Raw genomic sequence first — 22877 nt, 5'->3', positions numbered from 1 at the left:
GCGTTTCCAGGCAGGATGAACCCTTCCCTATCAGATCTACAGGCCTGCATGGACAATCGCACAGACCCAGCAAGGTCCGCTTAGAGCTGAACTGTCCTCATCATTAGAAAGCTGCCATAAATCCTCCTGCTGCAACTTACAGGTCTCTTTGTTCTAGCCCTAGTACGATTTGTTCCCTTTTTCTAACAGCCTTCTACATATTTAAAGACCTCAAGTCTCTGCTCAGTCTCGTCTGAATTTCGATTTGTATGATTTCAGAGACATTTAAGGTGCTGCAGGACACAAAGTGTCACTTGGGCCAGGCCCACATCCCTGTCCCAGGAAGGAGTTCCAACAAGTAGCAGAGCGGTACCTCCCGCAGCACGGCCACCGACCCCACACCGTGGCCACCAGCCACACACCACCCCACCAGCTGACCTCTCCCTCATCCACCTCCACAGTAATTTTGTTCCCCTAGGCTGTCTCCAGTCACAAAGTAGACTTCAGGCTGGCATCTAGAGCAGGGCACGCTCACGCTACAGCCGTCATGCCAGAGTCAAGGAATTATTCACATCTTAAAAACTGCTTGAAGCTGGTTGTGAGGATGGGAAGAAGCGTTGCAGCCAACAGCAAAACCACCTTCACAGCTTATTGTTTCTACTTAGATCGCACACTAAGGGCGAGTTCTTATCTCCCAAGTATCCTCACCGCAGGAGTACCACACCGGGACTGTGACATTGCTCTTTTAGTGCTTCTCGCTTGCTCCCAGCAGCTTTAAAGATAAGCACCACGCACACAGCAAAGTGAATGAAACATTAAATGCATATTGCCCTGAAACACACAGTTGTATTGGTTCCAATCCCACAAACACGCCAGCCACACGCACCCAATACTGAAAGGAAGAGACTCACACTCAAATAAATGCTTAATTTTATTTAGTACATTTAAGAAATATTAACATCTCAGGATATCTGGTTTACCATCTAAGTCCAGTCATAAGCAACGAAAAAAAAAGTTAATCATGTTTCAAATGAGCATTCTTACATTCATTCCCCCCTGTAACGTAAAGAAAATTTGTTCAGCTGTATTAAGTTCCTATGTGTTTGACTAATGAAAAAAAGAAAAATCATTAAAAATGACTTAACTACCAGGCATCCTGGTTTGTTAATTGTTTGTTGGCACTTGTGTTCACAATCAAGCATTCCGGTTGGTTTGTTAAATTTTCCCCTTCTACCCAGAACTGTCTTTTTGGGTTTTTTTTTTGTTTGTGTTTTTTTGTTGTTTTGTGGGTTTTTTGTTGTTTTCTGTTTTGTTTTTTAATATCTGGATATGTAAGTTTGTTCAAAAAAGTTTAAAAAGAAAAGAAACCTAGGGCTGGCTGGCTGAGAAGTTCTTGCACTGCTTCCCTTGGTAACCCACCTGGGTCATCTGAATAATAGGATAACTGAAGGAAGTTATTTGCTTTCAATGTTTCTGAACCTTATTGAGCAAAAGTTCTTTTTAATTCCATTTAAACTGAAAAAAGTACAGAAACACTGTCTTCATCTGATGGTGTGCATAAACATTACACTCCATATATAGCAAAAATATCTTTTATTTATAATTTACATTTCCACAAGTGAAAATTGTACATTTTTACACATACCGTTTCATTTCATTAAATTTTCACGCATCTACAGAACTTTCACACAATGACACCTGAAACTGTGCAGGCATTAAGAAATTCAAATACAAAAATGTATTTATTAACCAAACAGCAGTTGAGGCCCTGCCTCAGTTGAACATTTTTATTTCATATAAAAAGTATTTGCCTTCCAGAGTTAACACAGCAGCTCTTCTGTAAAAAAAAAAACCTGTAGTCATACCTCAGTTAATTTAAACAGACTCATCAGGCTCTGTTTTAATATCTGTAGATGCAGGTGTGCTCTCTTCTGCACAGGCAGTAGGGGTGTCATCAGGTTCTTCTTTGATTTTAGGTGGTGAGTCACAGGACTCCTGTGTTTCTTGTTTAACAATGTTCAACATTATATTTAGTGGATTTTCCACAGGAGTCTTGCTGGGAGATGGTGTGCAATCAAATGATGATGTCTGCAAAGCAAAAGTCAACGTAGCATTAACACACATTAAAAATAAACATTTTTAGCTTTTTTCCCTTTTGCTCTTTTTCAAAATGAAATACACTGATAGTCAGCCAGTCAAAATCCAAACTTCTACTTTATCAAGATCCTAAGAAAACAAGCTTATTCTTTAATAGCATTACTTTTTCACAATTATTTTGAAAAGGTATCATCCAAGCAGTGAAGAAATGCTTAACACATTACCATAGACTATTCCCTGCCATCCCCAGGGGAACTATGACTCCCGGAGCATTACCAGTGTAACACACACCAACACCATTTTTGCAAATTCCTAAGATTATGCAAGTTACTCACAATAAATGCATGACCTGTTTTCAAACCATGGTTTTGCTTTTATGACACACAAGCTGTTGCGGTACACCACAACACGACGTACATCTTAGCTAATTCTGTATTACGAACTCGCCACGCCCATGGCCTTCGAGTCTTTGTCTAGTCACAGGCAAGAGAAACGGGTAGCACGTTCTGAACACAACTGCTCCCCGCAAAGTCGGAGACCAAGCATACAAACTGAAAGCAAAACGCTTCAGAAAACATGAAGAAGGATTCACTTACGTTTTGGTAATCTTCATAGCAAGATGGATGGTAAATCTGAAAAAGAATTGTTATACATTTAAATACATTAAAACCAATTCATAGACTCACAGAATCACAGAGTCACCTAGGTTGGAAGGGACCTTTCAGATCATCGAGTCCAACCATCAACCTAACTGACAAGAACCATCACTGAACCGTATCTCTAAGCACCACGTCTACCCATCTTTTAAATGCCTCCAGGGATGGTGCCTCAACCACTTCCCTGGGCAGCCTGTTCCAATGCTTGATGACCCTTTCAGTGCAAAAATTTTTCCTAATATCCATCCTAAACCTGCCCCGGCGCAACTTGAGGCCGTTTCTTGTCCTATCGCCTGTTACTTGGAAGAAGAGAGCAACCCCTCGCCCTCTACAACCTCCTTTCAGGGAGCTGCAGAGAGTGAGGTCTCCCCTCAGCCTCCTCTTCTCCAGGCTAAATTATCCCAGCTTCCTCAGCCGCTCCTCAGGATTGCTAGTTATGAACAGAGCAGTGTCAATCACACGTATCTCACAATTTGTCTAGAAAAATAATGGTATGAACAGGCCAAGTATGGTGTCAAATATGACTGTGACAGATTTTGTGTATGTTTCTTTGGGAAAAGTTATCATACAGAAGCCTGGTATGTGCTGGGAATTACAGAAGCCTGGTAAGTGCTTGGTATTACTTGTGTACAGCTGCGTAAAGAAATAACGGAACCAATATCTACACCCATATAAACATTTGTTTTTCTTTTAGCCCTGCAGTACAAGGGAAGGCTAGTGAGCCTGTACTAATGATGCCAGGACGTCATGCACTTCCAAAGGTTGAGAGATTTATGTACCTAGCGGACAGGAAAACTACCACGGGAATTCTTCAGGAAAGAAAAAAGCACATGGCCCTCCCTTTTTTTTTTTTTTGCTATAATTCTTTGGGTTTTTTACTATAAATTAAGTATCACATGTAAACGAGATCAGATTACCTTTTCATCTACTCTGATAGCATTCTTCAGGTGCCACTCTTCCTCTTCCTCATCCCAATACTGTTCAAATTGCTCTTGGCAAATTTCACAGCTCTGAAAAGTTATTGGAGTAACAGAGATAAATTATTGCAACAAGTTACTGAACACATGAAGTTCAAGAACCTAGTAACAGTCAAACAAGGTTCTTTTAAATGAAGGTAAGTACATTAAGACTACAACACGATCTTTCCTCCACACTTTAAAAATAATTTTAGAAAACTTTAATTACAAATCATTTGAGTATAGTTTGCAGATTGAGCAACAATCACCATCTGGCCTTGACGACTGTTCTCACTTAAGAAATGTAAGCTGTGTCCTTTTAGCTAGGAAGACTCTGCACAACACTGTAACAATCTAATGCTGGTTTACTTGTCATGTAAGACAATCCAGTACAGGGATTTTATTAATTTTATTTATGGCATTATCTTCACTCTTCCCCTTAACTTGGAGTCGCAAATTAAAAAGGCAGAACTTTTAGATGAATTAACATTTTTACTACTTCTGTGCAAAATAATCACCTTGGAGAACAAAGAACAAAAGGTACTTTTTAAAATTAAAACAAAGGCCTTCATGGTTTGATATCTAATTTCTTAGAGGCTTACCATGTAAAACTAAATTGTAATTCTACCAACATCGGTATTTGATTACCACACCAATTCATCTACCAAAATGCAGATCTACTGGTTACCTCAAGGTTGAGATATATCTTTGTCCCAATGTCTATCTTCTACAAAAAAAGAAATATCTGTGTAAAAGTATCACACACCCAGAAAACCCAATCATTATTTGAATGACAAAGGACCATTTCCAATTCACTTGCTCTGTTTGTTTTCACTTGCTTTCGGTGGAAACATTCAGTAAATTAACACACTTTGCCTATTTCAATTCTGCTAAAAAGATGGAATGCCAAAGAGTCTAAATTTTGTTTGAACTACAGGTGATTTATACCATCATCTGCCCCTGGGAAACAACCATTACATACACAAACACGCCACCTACGAGGTGGCTGCACAGAGGTCCGAGAACAAGACTTCAGCTACGTACAGCCCACTGCACGAAAGACTGCTGTAAACCTCTGTGAAGTATTAGACGATTCTCACTATCTGGGCTAATAAAGGCAAGCTGCGACTTACCTCAACTGCTCCAGCCGGTCCAGCAGGGACACTCTGAAACTCCTTCTCCTTCGCAGCCTCTTGTGTCTTCAACACAACCTCTTCGTGAGCTTTTTCAAAAAACTGGCTTTTTGCACGCTCCTCTAGGTCGGCTATTTCTTCAAATTCAATCCAGTCCTAAGGAAAAAGTTATAATTTACACTCAGACACTGACAAATATCCAGAAATGTTTTTTTAAAAAAAAAAAAATCCCGGGGAAAGAAAAAGACAGTCCAAGAGTACAATATTTAATAAATCTTACTTCATTAAAACTGAAATGCTGCTCACATGCAGTATTAGCACAGCGCATGCTTTCTCACAATGCTACACTTCAAAAAAGCTTTTTCCAGAAAAACAACTATCCTTCAATTTCCATTCCATTCTCAGTGCGATGAAAACAGTACCAATAGCTTCAAATTGTTTACTGTTCATCATACAATTGCCTTTTGTATTTTGAGGGGCATTTGAAAACTACTTGAAATATCTAAGACATCGTTGTTTACCAAAGGCCAACTCCTGTTACGATGCAGATTTCAACTGCAATCCTACGGCATATACAGAAGTAAACCAAAGAATCCGGACTGTAATCTATCACGACACACTCTGCGTTACTTACCGTTAAACTGTAGTACCATCTTCTGTGTGTAATTTTTCTGCTAACATCTTTTTCTGTCCGGTTCTGACGATAATGCCAATCTAAGTGATCCGCATAAACATCTGTCTGTGAAGTAGTGAATCTCATTCCACACGAGTAACACTGAATTCCAGTGTACAATCGATTTATTACACTATCGTAACGCCTACAAAAGGGAAAAAAAATAGTCTTAACATTTCTTCGAATAGAAAAAGGTGAGACGTTTCTTAAAAGTTGCTTCATATGCCCACAAGAGTAGAGGAAAAGCATGGATCTACTGCAAGGTTAAAGCACACAATATAGCTAAATTCTTCCCTTTTTCGTAAGACAATCAATTGAAACAGTCAAATAACAAACAATGGGCTCATATTAACTATTCATGAGAAACAGCCAGTGTTGTGTTTCATGCCTACTAGCACGATACACGCACGATCACCTGATAGTGCATAAAACGGTAATGCTTGCATTTGGCTCAGCTTTGCAAACTACTGCAAAGGCGGTAAAATTAGTAGTAATAAAGGAAGAAACACCAACTTCAATCCATACTACAACCTTGCCGATTAAGTAACAAAATGCAACTTGTGCAAAGATATAGTCTTCTCGGGTTAATTTTCCCTCTTTTTCCTCCCTCAAATTCTCCAAAGCTAACATAAAAACTGCAGGCCCTCTGAGCCACAAAGTGACGTACAAAGCTCTCAGCTGCCCTGGATTAAGCATTAGATACTACCCTGTCATTATTCTTACTGCACTGTAAGCTTGTTCTACTATACGCACTGTCTGAGTTCTTCAACTGTGAAGTTAGTGAGGTCTGGGACATTCTGATCTTCATTCTGGTCATCATCTTCCTCTTCAGCAGCTGGTTGGGCTGATGTGTCATTCACTTCTAGAAAGCATAAAGATATCGTTTTATCAAAATTTCAGTACGTCATCAGAAAGAAATATTAATAAATACAATCTGACTACGCTAAAATACAAATGTGCAATAGCTAAGCCAGTCATCTTCTAACATAATTTAAAAAAACCATACAAGATACTGTAAGTCATTCAGAATTTCAATTTAGGAAAACAGTGCTTCACCTCAGTCTCTGGCATTAAAATGCAGTCTTCAGAGACACAGGAGTATTTCAGAAATCGACAAGAATCTAACTGTAATCACGAACAAGTTACTGACGCACAGCACCAAAGACAAAACTGACCACCCTGGATAGCTGAAGTGTACAAATTAAACAAGATACTAAGAATTTACTCCATCACATGTGCTAATTTCCTCCCCCAAAACAAAGTTCAGTTTAAAAAAACATGCAGGATTTCCCAGAAGTTCTTACACTTAGCTTTACACTTCAGCTGTGCAGAAACTGAGTAGTTAGAACATAATGGATCTACATACGTGCTGAAGTGGCATCAGTTTTTGACAGTTTGAGGATCCCTGTTTTCAGCAGTTTAGCAAACAACTCATTGACATCGACCTGCCCGAGGTGGTTATCAGGGTATGAATGTGGAAGGGCTCCTAGGAAAAAACATGGACATGCAAGGAGACAAAAGGTTAGCATCAGAAATTTACTTTGCTTTTAACAGCATATTTCACAACACGCTTTTCCTTCTGCATCAACCCTCTTTACGGCTAGTCCCTGGCTAATTTCTTCCCTTGCAACAGCTTCCTTCATGCGGTATTCTGAAGTGCTATCTAAGCTGGCTGCCCATACACAGATTTCTACTGGATACTGTTTATTAAAATGTAGTATTTTCCTCGGTTTATGCTTGAATATTTCACCAGGACCAATCTACTTCATCACCTACTTTAACCATCTACCACTTTTTAGAAGCTTTTCATTACGGGGAAAGTTTACGCATTCTGGCAAGCACAAACCAGACCTACAGACTGGTACCTTCCAGAAAAGCAGAGCAAAGTATTTTTTTTTTTTTCCAGCACAACTACATAGCAAAACCACCTGGTTAAACAGTGATGGTTTTCTTTAGTTTTCATTGAGTGAAACCCCCAAAGAGAAGGTGGTACTACAGAAACCACACCTACGGCCACCTCACTGAAGAGGCTTCCCTTAGTCCACACAGACCCAGTACACCAGGACATTTAAAAAGGGTAATTTTTGTGGCTACTAACAAACAGAACAATCCAAAAGAAATAAAAGGAAGTTAATCATTTCGTTACACACCTGCAGGGTTCTGAACAAAACTTCCAGGATTTGGCAAATACTGTTGACCTTGGCCATAAGGCCCTGGTTGAGCAGACATGAGAGAAACCTGTGAAAGCAGACATTCAAGTTATTTACTTCTAAACATTTCTCAATAATTTCATATGTATTAAAGTCCTCCCAGGAGTGACCGATGTCAGTTTGTTATTGAAAGGTCCACAAATGACTGTGTAGCGTTTCCTCCTTTTTCATTTCCCACTAGAAAAATTTCAGAACACATATTCATTTTGCCTAACAGGTAAATGATTAAAAAAAAAAATTTCTTCTACCTAACAAGCCTTCAATCACGTTTTCCAAACACGGTACTTCCTTTTAAATTGTTCCTGTTCACCGAAACAGAGCTCATCAGAAGAAATTTGGAACAGGTTGCCCAGAGAAGCTGTGGCTGCCCCATCCCTGGAGGGGCTCAAGGCCAGGCTGGACGGGGCTGGGAGCAGCCTGGGCTGGTGGGAGGTGTCCCTGCCCAGGGCAGGGGGTGGCACTGGCTGGGCTTTAAGGTTCCTTCCAAACTGAACCATTCTGTGATTCTATGATATTTGAGAAACGTAAATGTCTAGTAACAAATGCCACTATTAATTCTTATCTAAGAACTGAAACAGCATCCACTGTATAAAACACATCTTGAAAGTAGGATTTTTCAGCAAACAAGCTACATTAAGCTTCAGATAGAAAACCAGTTTTTATAACACACTTGTAATAAAAATGGTTGGTTTTTTTCCTAATTGACTGCTTTCTGGATCTATAAAAAAAAGTTCAAACTGTTTAAAATTTTATCCTGTTAGAGGTTTGCAGGACACATTACCCGCTTTCATACAATCAGTTAACTCTTCATGTTCAATTATTATCCCCCAAATGAAAAAATGCTCTCTAAAATCTCTAATCTACTGAATGAAATGACGTTTTCACTGATGTACAGTATCATTTTCCCCTTTTGACAAGAGCATTTCCAACAGGCACCAGCAAAGACAACAAAACTCGTAGAGCATGCTGGTGTCAAGATAATTTTAAAAAACTGTAGTTCAACCACGTCCGTATCTTTCTTACAATTCCCCCAGGTTACGGATATCTCTTTAAAACTGGCTTGTCACCAGTACTAACAGCTGCGAAAAGACAACAGAATTATTTTGGCCCATTCTAATTCTACACCCCCTAGAAAAATTAATCACGTATATTCACTTGCATTATTTTTCATGCTTTATAGAGAATTCACTTCTGTGCAAGTTTAACGAAAACACCACAGGCTTCCAATTACCTAGTTTTGTTTTCAAGTTAAAAAGACTAATTTCACTGTCACAGTCCGAGCTACAAAGTGACTGTAAAGATCCACTATTTTGTTTCATTCTTAAAAAAAAGCTTCTTAAAAAAGAGCAATGCATGTCCTTCTTAAATTATCTAGAAACTACTGAAGAAGGATGACTTTTTTAGCTTGAAACTGGCTCCCAGTCTGCCAGCTCTTCAGAAAAATCTTCCATTTTTAGAGGAAGAAAACCTGCTAATTCTCTACACAAAAAGAGATCTGCAAGCAAATCGTCTAACACAATCAATTCTTACCTGATTACTTCCCATTGGCATGTTATTGAAGTTCCCATATTGAGGACCCTGAAGACCTTTTTCATCAAAGTAATGTCCAGCTGCTCTCAGTGGGAAATTCTGTGCTCCTGGGCCAGCTGGCCCATTGAAATTTGGTCCAGGCGAACCATCAAATAGATCAGGCCTCTGGAACTGCATCCCATGAGACGGTCCATTGTAGCCCTGTTCGACAAACGGGCCACCTTGTCCGTATGGTGACATTTCTAGTCTTGAGGCAGGATGGTTAGCTACATTTTCGAAACGTGCACCTTGAAGGCCAAGGGGCAAGTCAAATCTAGAGGCTGGCTGGTGAGGTCCATCAAATCTTTGAGGTATGGCTGTATCAAATCGTGGTTGGGCCTGTTGGCCAGGCGCCCTTTCAAATCTTGGACCAGGCTGTCCGTGAATTCCATCAAATCTTTGCAAAAGAGATAGCTGTCCAGGCTGACCATCAAATCCAGCTGCATGACAGCCATCGAATCTTGGACCGGCCCGACCCAGAGGACCATCAAATCTAAGTCCACCAGCTCCCTGGTGTACTGGTCCATCAATCAACCGAGGACCTACACCTGGCTGACCATGCGGTCCTTCCAATCTGAGCCCACCACCTGAAGGTCCATGTGGCCCCTCAAATCTGAGCCCACCACCTGATGGCCCATGTGGCCCCATTGGCTGACCATGAGGCCCCTCAAATCTGAGGCCACCTCCATGTTGACCATGGGGCCCCAATGGCTGTAAATGTGGTCCCTCAAACCTGAGGCCACCCCCTGGTTGACCATGAGGCCCCAAGGGCTGACCATGGGGTCCCTCAAACCTGAGACCACCCCCTGGTTGACCTCGAGGCCCCATAGGTTGACCATGAGGTCCCTCAAACCTGAGACCACCTGAAGGCTGACCACGGGGACCCTCAAACCTGAGACCAACTCCAGGTCCTTCAAATCTAGGACCACCTACAGGCTGCCCTGCAGGCCCGTCAAACCGCAGAGGCCCACCTATCTGCCCAAGAGGTCCCTCAAACCTCAGTGGACCTCCTCCACCAACCTGTCCTGGGGGTCCTTCAAACCTCAGGGCCCCTGCCAGCTGCCCTGGTGGCCCATCAAATCTCAGGGCTCCAGCTGCCCCTGCTCCTGCCAATGGTCCATCAAACTGAGCTGCACCCGCCCCCACCAAAGGCCCCTCAAATCTCATTGCAGCCTGTCCAGGTGGCCCATCAATTCGGGAACTTGAGCCAGCAGCAGGACCATCAACAAAAGGACTTCCTTGTCCATCTACCCCAACCCTTGCAGCAGCCGGTCTGGGTGAGCCATCAAATAGAGGTCTGTCTTCCATTAGTGCGCTTATCCTCTGCTTTGCTTCAATGCCTCCAAATCTTGATCCTGGGCTTTCCGGAAATGGTGCTTTCTCTGGATCTTCATACCTAGCTCTTTTGAAACGTTCAGTGAATGGTGATCTTGGTTCCTCTCGAACACCTAAAAAAACCAAACCAGAACAAACAGATGAATAATTGGCAGCATTCCAGTGAGGGGTTAACGGCTGTAAAATAATGCAAAACCACATACCAGCTTGCCCAAGAAGCTGTCTTTCTTCACGATTATCAAATCTGCAGATTGCGTCACCATCTATTTTCTGGAACTCTGTTGTGCTTTTCCCCTGTTGTCTGAGAGCATCTCTAAATTCATCTGATTCTCCCCAGCTGTCATAAGGATCGAAGTTCTTAGAACCTCTTGCTCCTTTGGTAGCATTTTGTTCCTCAAGTCTTCGCCGACTCTCAAGTGGTGAGAGGTTATCAGCAAAAGGTCTGTTAGTGCCACTTACAGGAGAATGTCTCCTAGATCTTTCTCCAAATGGTTCTTTTCTGTCAAACTGTACTCCACGTTTGGCTTTTCCTTGCTCACATTCTATTCCAGAAAGCAATGAATCAGGCAAATGATAATCCAAAATATCATCAGGATCCAACAGATCAAGCCTTGACAATGAATGCTGAACTTGTGTTCTTTTTAGTTTAGCCTTATGTTCATAGTATGTTAATTCTGCATCCGATAGAAGAGGTTTCTTTTTCATACCACATTTTTCCTCTGTAGGGCTATCCCAGACATTACATCTGTGCTTTCCTTCCTGATACTGGAACAGCTGTCGTATCTGATGAGCTACCATGAGGAACTCATCTTGTGTTATTTCACCAGATGTTAAGCGTTCATTGGCCTATAATATAAAGTTACAGTTTAGACTTCTAAAAAGAAAAGAAAAGAAAACTATACCCAGGACACTTCTATGAAGATAGATTCATTAATATTACCTTCTTAAGTAATTCTCTCTTGCTTGCAGATGTCAGTTCTTTGGGAATCTGTAAATTAGCATCCACACTTAACCGGTGCTGCTGCTTTGGTGCTCGGGGTGATAAAATCCCTTTACCAGCAGGCCAGTTTTCCCGGTGTCTTTGGTGAGGGGATTTACCAAGCGCTTGGTGTTCTTCGTTCTGCTGTGAGCTGAAAGCAAGAATACATTTAAAATACAGATTACATCTTTATTCAGGACATAACTGTTACATTCCTATTAGAACTCATCATGGCAAAACATCACTATCACCTTGGAATCTAAGTATGCGTAATTTCCGTATCTCACTAGTAGAAATAAATTAAACTTAGAAATTTTAACAATCTGAACATTGCCTCCTAAAGCTGACTATTCTGAAGTCAGCAGTAGAATTTCCACCGACTTCAAACAGAAGTTGTTTAAAAGATAGTAACTTACTTTTTATTTTCTTCCCAACCAGATTTCCACCTCTTGCCTGATTTGGATCCTTGCCAGTTTTCTGCATTCTCCTTTGGATCAGGAGAAGCTTTTGTAGAATGCTGGCTTGCTGTTTCTTGGGGTCTGTCTTCTTGGGCTTTTTTCACTCTCCTTGGATCTCGCACCTCTTGTTTAGCATTTCTCTTATTAGAATTTCTTTCATCTCTTGCTGCTTGTGTGCCTTCTTCAACATGAGATTGCTTAGGGCCTGTCTGACGTATCTTTGCAATTTTAGGAGCTGATGAAGTGGGAGATAAACTCCTAAGTCTTCTTTTGGGCGATCTCCTCTCTCGTCTTTTTGGAGAATGTGTAGATGGCGACCGTGCCTTAGGAGAGCGTGATCGTGACCGTTTTCTATTACTTGATCTCCCTTGTTTTCCACTCTGTTTCTCTGACTCCTCTGTAGTCGCATCTTGTTTCTGAACAGCACCATTGATTACTTTATTTCTGCTGCCTACTGGTCTATGTTCAGATGTCTTATGTTCCTCTTTTTCTTTTTTCTCTGTACATCTCCTCTTTTCTTTCACCTCCTCCTCTTTGCCCTCTGACTTATCTTGAAGATGTCTTTTCAGTCTTGGATCCCGCTTACTAATGTCAGACACTTTTGTGCTTTCACATTCCTGGATTTTACTATCTTTAGTATTGGGTAGCTTATTTTTCAAAGGGGATGGTGATTTAGATTTTGCTTCTGACTGGTCAAGTTCTTTCTTCTGTGTTTTTTCACTTGCTTTCAATTTTTCTTGCTTTGTTGAGTTTTGCTTTTCAGCCTGTGTTGTTTTGTTTGCCTTGGTATCAGACTGACTGGTTGCGTTTGGTGGAAATTCTTTCCTATGAGATTGATCTTTAGCATGGGAAGAATGTTGAGCCATCCGATTAAGTCGAGGATCCCTATTTACTATTTTCATATCATGAAGTGGAGGACTTGGGGATGGTTTGTTTTTTTCGGATTGCACAGCAGTCTGATGAGGTGGTTTAACTGTCATGTGAGGTGTGGGAGACATGTGTTGCTTGGAAGGTGCTGGAACTGAAGCTATAGTAGATGACCCTTGCTGAACACTAAGAGATACGGCCTGAAAGAGCGAAAAATCCAGCATTAATCCGCATGACAACTCCTACCCAAAGATGGTCATATTTTGTCTCGAAACCAAAACTATAAATAGAAATATCTTGAAAGTTATGAGATTCAACCATTGAAATGAAAGTGACCCATTAATTGCTAATTACAAGCATTAAAATAATGCAGTACTGTTACAAAAGGTGAAATATAATGGAAAATCAGTACTACAAAGTCAATGCTGCACAATACGTAACTTAGGCACGTGGTCTCATTACAGTGTTAGTTTTTCTATATATTCCACATGCTCAAGGCAACTAAGCTGCTAAGTATGTGATACAATTTTCATATTTCTACACTTAAAAGATCCTTTCTCTTGGTATGACCAACTGTCAACATAGCAAGACTTTCCATTAGGGATGTAAAACAACACAGCTTAACCGCCGCATTCTGATGGTGGCATCAAACCAACTTGACCTAGTAAGGAAACTGACTTGATTTCAAACGACCGGGCTTCCTTGTTTTATTACAGCAAATCTATTTGAAAAAGCCTGGCTTACTGTGAGCCCCAAGAAGAGGTGGAAGACAAGGATCGTTTTGGAGAGAAGTTAGAAACAAAAACCCAAGAACTTCACTTTTTTACCTCTATTTTAAGTGTAATTCTTAAGTTTTTTAGGTAACAAACGCTGTTCAGGAACCACAGCTCGACTGGCATTGCTCTAGTCCTAAAATAGCTAAACTTGCCTGACAGGAGGAAAAAAATAATGCACTGCAGTTACCAGCATAGCCAAATCCTGTCCGAAAGAGAGCCCCAACTATAAAAGCTTCACCAGCTATCCTACTCACCAACTGTGCTTTAGTCTGCTCCAGCTCCAACTCTAATTTTTTTTGCTGAAGTTCTAACAACTGCTTTTGCTTTGCAAGTAATTGCTGCCTTATCAGTTGCTCCTGTGTCAAATTCTTTTGTATTTCAGGAACAGCTGGAGGAGTAGAGGCACCAGAAGTGACAGCAGAGGTAGGTGCAGTAGATTCCTCTGGCTAAAAACAGAATAAAAAAAGTTACATTTAAAATCCTGATGGAATCAACTAACTCCATCTCCTTTAACTGTTATCACGACCCAATACTGGGACTTAGTCTGCATAGCGGTTATAAATTGCATTTTAATGCAAAATATAAGAAAACTTTTGCCCCACTAGGATTTGCCTCCTATGACAGGTGTATGTCACTTAATATTAATCCATCAGTGTTCCAAAATCTAGGACACGGTTTTGACATATAAAACCCAAACCCATCAAATATTCTGAATTCAGAAACTCCTCTTACCTGTCTACAAAGATCAGATACTTCATTCTTAATACACTAAATTGTCAAAAAGCAGCATACAAACAATGAAAACCACACGTATTACCATCTGTTCATACAGTAGGCATAAATACTTACCGATTTATTTAAAAATTTAGGATTCACATGGATGCTAGAAGTATTCACATTTGGGGGCAGAGGTTTAATTGGCCAAGCAGGATCTAATGAGTTGACTCTGACATCAAGTGCATACAGTTTCTTCAAAGGAAAAATATCATCCCATGTGGAGCGTAATTTAAATAAACTTTTCCTAGTATTTTCATCCACCTAAAACAATAAAACAATTCTATGGCTTGATAAGTTAATATAAAACAATTTCTTAAACTTTTCTGTAGAACTTAAGATTTAATTTATTTCCTATTTCTATCAACAGTTTGCCATTTCAACACATTGAACTTGCTATACAGCATTTATAAGCAGTGCAGATCACACATCTATACCAACGGAATCAGTAACAGAAGGTCAAATGTGGAATTGTAGTTTCAAGGCCATTTGAAGGTTTTATTGTGTATTACCATTCTCTGAGAATTTTCTTTCAACTTTTCCATTACCAAAATTCTCATTTTACTTGCTCAATTTCTGTGGAAAAAATACAGTAACAAAAATATTGAAAGGCAACAGCCTCTGAGACAATACATTGTTCAAGTCTTTGTGCTGAAGGGAGTATAACAATGACAAACAAATCAGGAAACAAACTTTGTGAACAGAAAAGGTGTTTTGCTCAGCTGTTTAGTCACTGAAGGATTTTTTTTCCAACAAATGCAACAAAAAGGGTATTAGCTAAAATGAAGTCAATTATATTTCAGTTCAGCTGCAAAATCAGACTCATTTGTGAGCCACAGATCAAGCAGACTTGTACGGCCAGGGCCCACTTTATCTCCTCACAAACCATTAGCTTGGATTACCTCATGACAGGTAAGTTAGAAATTTACAGTAAAGCAAAATTTAGTTCGTACCTTGGGTTGTTCAATTAAACAATAAACAAAAAACATTTGAGGACAAGATATATGCAGCTGTCCTAATGTCAATATGCCAATTCGATCATTAAGTACTGACTGCGTAGATGGGTTTTGCTGCAGTTTTATTTTTAAGATGTTACAGCAAGACATAGAGTAGTCTCAAAGTTTGGAGGTTCTTTTGGGGAGGAGCAGGAACTTCAACAAAAATAATTCATACCTAGCTACTGGGGGGTTGCCTCTATACAGTTTTCAATAAGAGGGCATGAAGTTCACCGCAAATGGTGCAGAAATGGCTAGGCAAAACTTTCTGACATCATAAAGTGTCTGAAGATACCTTAGTGACCATTTACTGATAAAACAAAATTTGTAACAGTGTCACTGCTGGAATTCTACTTGCGTCTTTTAACACGACCAATTAAGCTATTAGAAGTGACTGACACTTTACACGTTTAATTAATACACATGAATTAAATAGTTCTAGTTAGCTTAGTGCACAATTAACCTATAAAACTGAAAATCTGTTATTATCCAGAGCTTCAGCTGCAACACTAAATGCAACTCAGTAAAATAGTCGCAATTTAATAATGAAAAATAAGTTAAGTGTCTAGCTATCTACTCTACATATAGGATTTAAGCCTTCTATGGTCATTATTACAAGCTATTCCTTGTTTCATCATGCATTTTACATCCGAAAACCATATATAAAGCATACTGGGATCCCAGATCCTCACTGATATATACTGATAGATAAATACGCAAAAGCTCCATTCATCTCATTTACATGAGATGCACTTTCTTATAGCATGCAGGAAACCACAGAAGCTAACCCTTCCTTTCTGATCCAACTTAAACCCATTCAAGTCCAGCGTTTCCAAAACTGGACTTTAATTTTTCTCACTGAGGGATAAGCACAATTAGCTCACTGGGTTTAAAGACTAAGAGCAAAAATTAGAAGATATAGCAGCCGTTTTCAGCGTAGAATGAAATTAAAACACATATTTGTAATGTAATATAGCAATACATTCTAAGACCCTCCCCCCCTCAACATTTTTTTGAAATCACAGACCACCAGGAGAGAATCAGGTGTCAGTGCTACTCAATCTTCACAGTTTAAGCACTCATTTTGCACATCACGAATTAAGTAAATCAGACAAATCTAACTACAGGAGAAAGGAGCTCCGAGAAATCCGCAAGAAACTGATTCCCAGTCTATTCTTGGCATAAAGACTATTTACTATCTTAAAAATAAACCTACAATTCATAATTAGTTGGTCTATACATTACAAAAAGTCCATCCAGGTAAGTACTTGGTAACCAAAATACCATTAGTAAAATCTTGCCTGGATAGGAAAATTACAGACCTTTATGAACCAAATTAAGCGAGACTTTGCATCTTTCAGCTGACATGTAGCTTACATGCTCGACAGCATCAGGAATAATCTTCCACAGTATAGATACAGTACTGAGATTTATAAAAAACAATCCATTTGTATAGTTCGCCACCCAAGAAAACCCAGAAGTGAAAACATGTATTTATTTTACCAGGAACAAATTTTGTTTAGAATACAGAACTTTTCTGAAAGAGTATATACCTTTTCAAATACACAAATAAATGTTGCAACTAGGTTTTTAGTAAATGCAGTAAGATATTCTCTTCCCACATTCTTGACAATGGAATCCATAAGGTACATAACAGGGAGCTTCTCTGATGCAGGAGCCTGGAGTAATAAGAAGAAACTGAGAAGTTTAGTAAAACAAAAACATATTTTAAGCTTTTTAAATAAAGGGATTACCAATCCCAGAAATACAGACCTCTCTTTTTGGTTGCCACTATAAACACCAAGGGATTTGGCTTGGGATTTTTTGTGTATACAAAAACTTAATCTGGAAAATCGATACTCAGTTCAAAGTATAACGCAGCGGGTCTATCACACAAAAAAAGGAACACCTTAGGTTATTTTGTTTGCTTATCAAAGCTTTGGAAAAAGGGAAAAAAAAAAAAAAGAAGAAAAAAGAAGCCCACAAGACAGTATTGCCGCTAGCGTACCGAGCGTAACCTTCCAAAACCCACTTCAGAAAGTAACTTTAAGTTAGCGAGAAACCATCGTTCGCACTTCAAGGAATTTGTTTCTCTGGATTTCACAAAACACAAATCAGACTTCTGGCAAACAGCCCAAATCAGTGAACTTCTGTAGCTGTAGACAGTACGTCGCGTATCACAGTCTTTTCACAAACTACACGCAGAAAAGGTCGCAACTATTTCATTGTAATCCAAACGGACGGAGCAAGGAGTCCCATTCTCTCTTGGCACTTGTTGACAGTGACAGTTCAGATTTCCAGACTGCATGCAAAAACGCCGAGTCAGAACAAAGTTCAAAATCCAAACAAAACTCAATCAGCTAGTCAACGGGGAAAACGCACAGACAAGCTCAGGAACTGCAACCACGATTTTCACCGAAGGGAGTCTTCAAACTCTGGACACATCTTTGCTACAAGAGGAGGCTTGGGTTTTGTTGTTTGGGTTTTGGTTGGTTGCTTTTAAATCCATTTTCAAAACTTGTCGCAAGTTTGTGTGGTAGAAGTGTGGTGACGCTGGACCACTACAGCAACTTCAAACGTACACAAAGCACTACTGGCCCAAATCAAAGCGGTTTTAATGCCCACCATCAGCTTTCACAAAGCAGAAGGCAAAGTTCCAGAAACCATCAGCAAGTACACTGACTTGTTGAAGAGGACAACGTGAAAGACAACACCACGAGCCGTGTGTTGACCGTGATTCCCTTAGAAGAGCATCCACTCATAAGAAGTCCCATTCACCATCCGGTAAAAGCTCAGGATAAAACCAGAATTTCCCTCACTGCCCATTTTAAACAGGATAGGCTACTAGGTTAATTAAGACACCTTACTTCACAGCCCCATTGTCCAGACAAGTGTGTGGAGGTGCTTTTGCTTTACAACTTTAGGTTTAATTCCTTCCCCTTTAAGGTGGTTCACAGAAGGACACCGACTCAACAATACTTTTATATGAGTGAACCATAATGTCTCCTTGCCCTTAAATGGGTATTAATTCACCATGACCTGAAACTCAGCATCGAAGAGGGCAGAATTCCTTGTTAGTGGGGAGGGGGACAGAGACGGACATTACTGCCTTTGAGCATACTGAAAAAAGTAAAAACAGGCAGGTGGTGTATTTTGTACATAACAGACAGAAAAATGCAGTTCAGTTAGCTAAAACTAATTGCAGCACATTAAAAGCCTATCTTACACTATGATGTAATACTGAGCTGTAAACAAGCTAACATGCAACGGTGTTAGAAAAAAGGCATCTCTCTAGTCTCAGAAAGCAAAGACTGGGGGGGCTACAGCTACTTAATATTAGATGTCTGTGTAATACTGGTTTCTTCTTTAAAGCAGTCTGCACAATGGCACATTAAAAACACTCCTCCAAGTTCTGAATGCATTCCTTTACAAAAAGTGACAGTGCACCATTTCTGACTTTTAAAGTCAGCTGTTAGGGAAACAAAGAGCTGTCTCAGAAGTATCTATGCCCAAGAGCTCCTGACATAGCACGTTATAGTCTTCTATTTCACCAACGTATGGAAGTAGCTCACTATGCTCAGCTACACTTCAAGTTTGAGACGCTGGGGAATTACTGAGTAGCAAAGGCACTGTAACAAGTTTAACGGTCACTTTCATTATGTATCAGATGGTTAAAAGTAATCATACATGGAAGCATGGTAATCTAGTCGGGAAGCCTACTTCAAACTACGGCGCAGTATTAGAAGCTTAGCAGCCTACCCTGCTTCAAATATAAGCTACTCAGGTGTCACATTTTAAGAACCATGACTTAAATATGGTTGGAATATTTAAGCCTTCTCTTCTGGAAGTGTTTGTTATGTCAAGACATACTCCAATAACCACAAAAGGGAACCCCAGACTTGAATGTATTTTGTTTTCAGGGGGTCTATACAGCATCCCCTAGCAAGAAAGAGGCCCACATGACACTAACCAAAAGGCAAGGAGGCGCCGCATCATCACCAGAACACAGAAGAACGCTAACTCTGAGCTCATCATTAAAGACTTCATTACACAACTCCCACTGTTCCTTCAAATAATGTAGGAAAGCTATTGTTGGAAATGAGTGGCTCTTTTTTATTAGTTTCCTAAAAGATTTCAAGTTTAAAACCGTATCTGGCAATTGAACCCCAAGACACAAACTTGTGCAAAAATTTGTTTTTTAAAAAAACAACCTTGTATACAAAATGGGTCTTGGAAACAAATTCTGCACTATACAATGGTAAATAAAAAGACAAATACATATTTCACACTTTTTATTTACAGATTTTATAATACCAGTCACACATTTCAGAACCATTTATTAAATTGTAAAGCAGACCACTCAAGTTTTACACTAAACAAGCTGTCTCCAGGCAACACTTTTTAAAAGTGGCTTTGTAAAGGAGATCACTTTCCCAGAAACTAAAAACTTGCCTTGAATAAACCACAGTCACAAACAGTAACTAGGCAAAACTAACCATTGATACAGGATTTAAGACATCTTAAAAAAAGAAAAACACACTTCAGGGCAAGTTCTAAATCACCCAGAAATGGAAAAAAAAATAAATTTGACAGCATTGATATTTATCACAAATCATTTTATACATATCCACTGCCCTTTAGGAGATATAATGGTGAGATCTATTAGATTGAGGTCACCTCCCCAAGGAATGGCGAAACTCAGCCACTGGCACCATTTAAAACTAGACTGGAAGAGGTCTGTGGAACACTAAAAAGCCATCCTGCATTGATAGAAAGATAGATTAAATAACTTAAGAGATCCTTCCCTCCCCATCATTAGATAGTACAATTCTCACCATTATAAAACAAGATTTAAAGCCAAAGGAAAAAAGCCTTGGAACACCTGAGATCAGAGGGAGCAAGGGAAACAACGGGGGAGGGGTGACTGGCACGAACAGGGGGGAGGGACTGAAAAAAGAACCCTTTTCCTAGAAAATGCTGCTGTTAAAAAGGTGCTGTAAACCCCCATCCATGTGCTGTGGCTGACTGATGTCAGCAACTGCCTGGGTTGGGCTCAGAGGGAGCCTCCTCTTTCCCTTCTTTTTATATCATGTGCCTCTCAGACGCCATGTTAGGATCCTACAGGCTGCTGCAGTTTCTACAGTCAGGGAGAATTTCTTCTTCCCCATCCTCAACCAATAAACTTCTCTAGCCAAAATAAACTGAACACACACGCACAACGCTAGCAGTACTCAGGGCACGGATCTCCTGAAATCCAAACAGATTATCCCAAGCCCACAGAATTTTCTCTAATCAGGCAGAGCAAAACAACCCCCATCACCACCACACACGCTTCTCTATCCGGAGCGGATGATCACCTTTCACCCACAAACTTTGCTATAAGTAAGGGTGCCCACCCCCCCAAAAATTAATATCTCACAGGGACCGCACTGGGAAAATAGCCTTATCTTAACTGGTACTTAAAACTCATTATATTTAGCCCTTCAGAAGTGGATAATTTGCGTGCTATAAACTTAACCTTGTTTTCATTCCTTTGAACTACCCCCCCCCAAAAAAAAACCCCACCCAACCCTCCGCAAAATCCCTAATGATCGCAATATTCACCTACTGTCGAAATCGCTAAATACAAAGGGTTTAGGCACTAGATTCGAGACACTGAATCCTGGCTCCGTGTAGGGGGAAAACCCAGCTACAAGGGCGAGGTGCCGCTGCCCAGTCACTGCCAGGCCGCCATGTTGTGTCTCATATTTACACGGGGTTTAAATCGCGACCCACGCTGCCCTCCCACAGCTTTTTTCTTTTTTTTTGTGTGGTTTTTTGGGGTTTTTTTTGGGGGGGCGGGGGGGGGGCAGTCCCAAACCCTCCCCTCACTACGAACAGGGTGATGTGGGGGCCGTCCCCCTCCCTCGAGTCCCCTGCTCCCTATGGGGTGTGAGGGGAGGTTTAGAAGAAGCAGCAGCCTCAAGCTCCGCGATGGAAGGAGGAGCCCCCGACGCCTCGCCCCGGTGCTCCCTTGCTCCCCTCTGGGCCACGCTTCCCTCCGCCTTCTTCTTCTCCCCCCCACGGCTCCCCCAGCCCTCCTGGCCCCGGGCCGCTCCCCACACCCCGACACCCTCTGCTCCGTCCAAATCCTGCCCTCCCTGCTCGCCCCCTAATTAGCCAACACCCTCCTCAACCTCCACTGAACCCCCTGCCTCCCCCCCCCCGCCCCAGCCCAGCTATACCCGCCCGCCGCTGCCTTCCTCACCACCGCCTCCCCCCGAGCCTCTCCCTCTCCCTCTCTCACCCCTTCCGGCCCTTCAAGGCCTTCTCACCCCCCCGGCCTTCGCTGTCTCTCCCTGTCCCCCTCTCCCCTTCCTCCTCCTCAGCCCGGCTCCGCCCGCGCCCCTCGGCGGGCCCGTCTCCCCCACGCCCTTCCTTCCTCAGCCCCCGAGGCCACCCTAGCCCGCTGCCCCGGCCGGTCCCCCCAGCAGTATAGGTAGGAGTAGTAGTCGGTGGAATATAAAAACCTTGGCGATTTGCGCCTCGATCAGGGAGACGATGTCCTTGGCGAAGGGCACGTTCTCCTCGGCCAGGATGGTCAGCATGTTGATGTGCGGCTTGCTGTTGAACGTCAGGTCCTCCAGCGACGACTGGTAATCGCGGCACGCGTCCTCCCGGGCCTCGCTGCTACCAGCGCTGCCCTCCGGGGCCGACATGCTTCTCCGACCGGGGCCCGCACTAGGACCCGACCCACCGACCGACAGCCCCCTCCCCGCGAATCCCCTGCCGCCGCCGCCGCCGAGCGATGCCGCCCCCCCCGCCGCTGCCGCTGGGCTCCTCTACCGCATCCTCCGGGCTGCGGCTCCCGCGGGCTGTGGTGCTGTTGCCGCCGGTACTGCCGCTTCTTCAGCCGCCGCCGGCTGGAGTCTCGGCGCTCACAAAATGGCGGCGGCGGCTACGGTTCGCAAACCTCTTCCTCCAGCCGTTGCGTCATGTGAAATTGTTCTCGGGAAAGGGGCCGGCGGCTTGGAAAGCCCCTTTTGTCCCCTGGCTGCGGCCTTATTGGCTGGCACCCCTGCTCTCTCAGCCCGCGATTGGCTCGGCACGCCCTCCTCCTCCTCTGACTGGCTCCTACCCTAAAGCCCCGCTCTCGCCTCGGCGTCCCGTTGGCTGCGGCTCTCTCCGCCCCTGCTCCTAACCCGCTGTGCCCCTTCCTACCGCCTTCCCTCACTGCCCTGAGCGTTAATTGGTGGCCCCCGCCTTTCCGCCAAGCCCTCAACTGCGACTGCGCGTTCCTGCCCGCCGTTCGCTACTGGCTGAGCGTTGGCCTGGCAACGCCTGTGCGCGCAGCCCCGCCACGCCCCTCGCTCACTATTGGATCAGCCGTCGGCCTGGCAACGCCGGGGCACCCGCCCCTCGCTCGCTATTGGGTGAGCCG

At 42.1% G+C, this 22877-nt stretch overlaps 1 protein-coding gene across 3 annotated transcripts; it reads right to left on the bottom strand.

Annotated features, from left to right (window-relative positions):
- Positions 1-1555: 1555 nt before the first annotated feature.
- PCF11 (PCF11 cleavage and polyadenylation factor subunit) lies at positions 1556-22714 on the bottom strand. 3 transcript variants are annotated; one of them, XM_063325612.1, is made up of 16 exons: positions 21967-22714; positions 17011-17136; positions 14538-14726; positions 13943-14134; positions 12004-13112; positions 11549-11738; positions 10812-11454; positions 9235-10721; positions 7645-7732; positions 6861-6980; positions 6248-6353; positions 5456-5639; positions 4822-4977; positions 3650-3742; positions 2673-2708; positions 1556-2067 (listed from the first exon to the last, which is right to left on the bottom strand). In XM_063325612.1, exons 1-16 carry the CDS (start codon positions 22153-22155, stop codon positions 1855-1857), a joined length of 5121 nt encoding a protein of 1706 aa, XP_063181682.1. In that variant the 5' UTR covers positions 22156-22714; the 3' UTR covers positions 1556-1854. The 3 variants fall into 3 exon arrangements, with proteins under 3 accessions (XP_063181682.1, XP_063181674.1, XP_063181691.1); XM_063325604.1 differs by having other exon boundaries at positions 6248-6356; positions 21967-22713; XM_063325621.1 differs by lacking the exon at positions 17011-17136 and having other exon boundaries at positions 6248-6356; positions 21967-22713.
- Between the last annotated feature and the right edge of the window lie 163 nt (positions 22715-22877).

Source organism: Chroicocephalus ridibundus, chromosome 1, assembly GCF_963924245.1.
Source record: "Chroicocephalus ridibundus chromosome 1, bChrRid1.1, whole genome shotgun sequence".
Lineage (NCBI taxonomy): Eukaryota > Metazoa > Chordata > Aves > Charadriiformes > Laridae > Chroicocephalus > Chroicocephalus ridibundus.
This window is presented reverse-complemented; position numbering and strand designations above follow the sequence as displayed.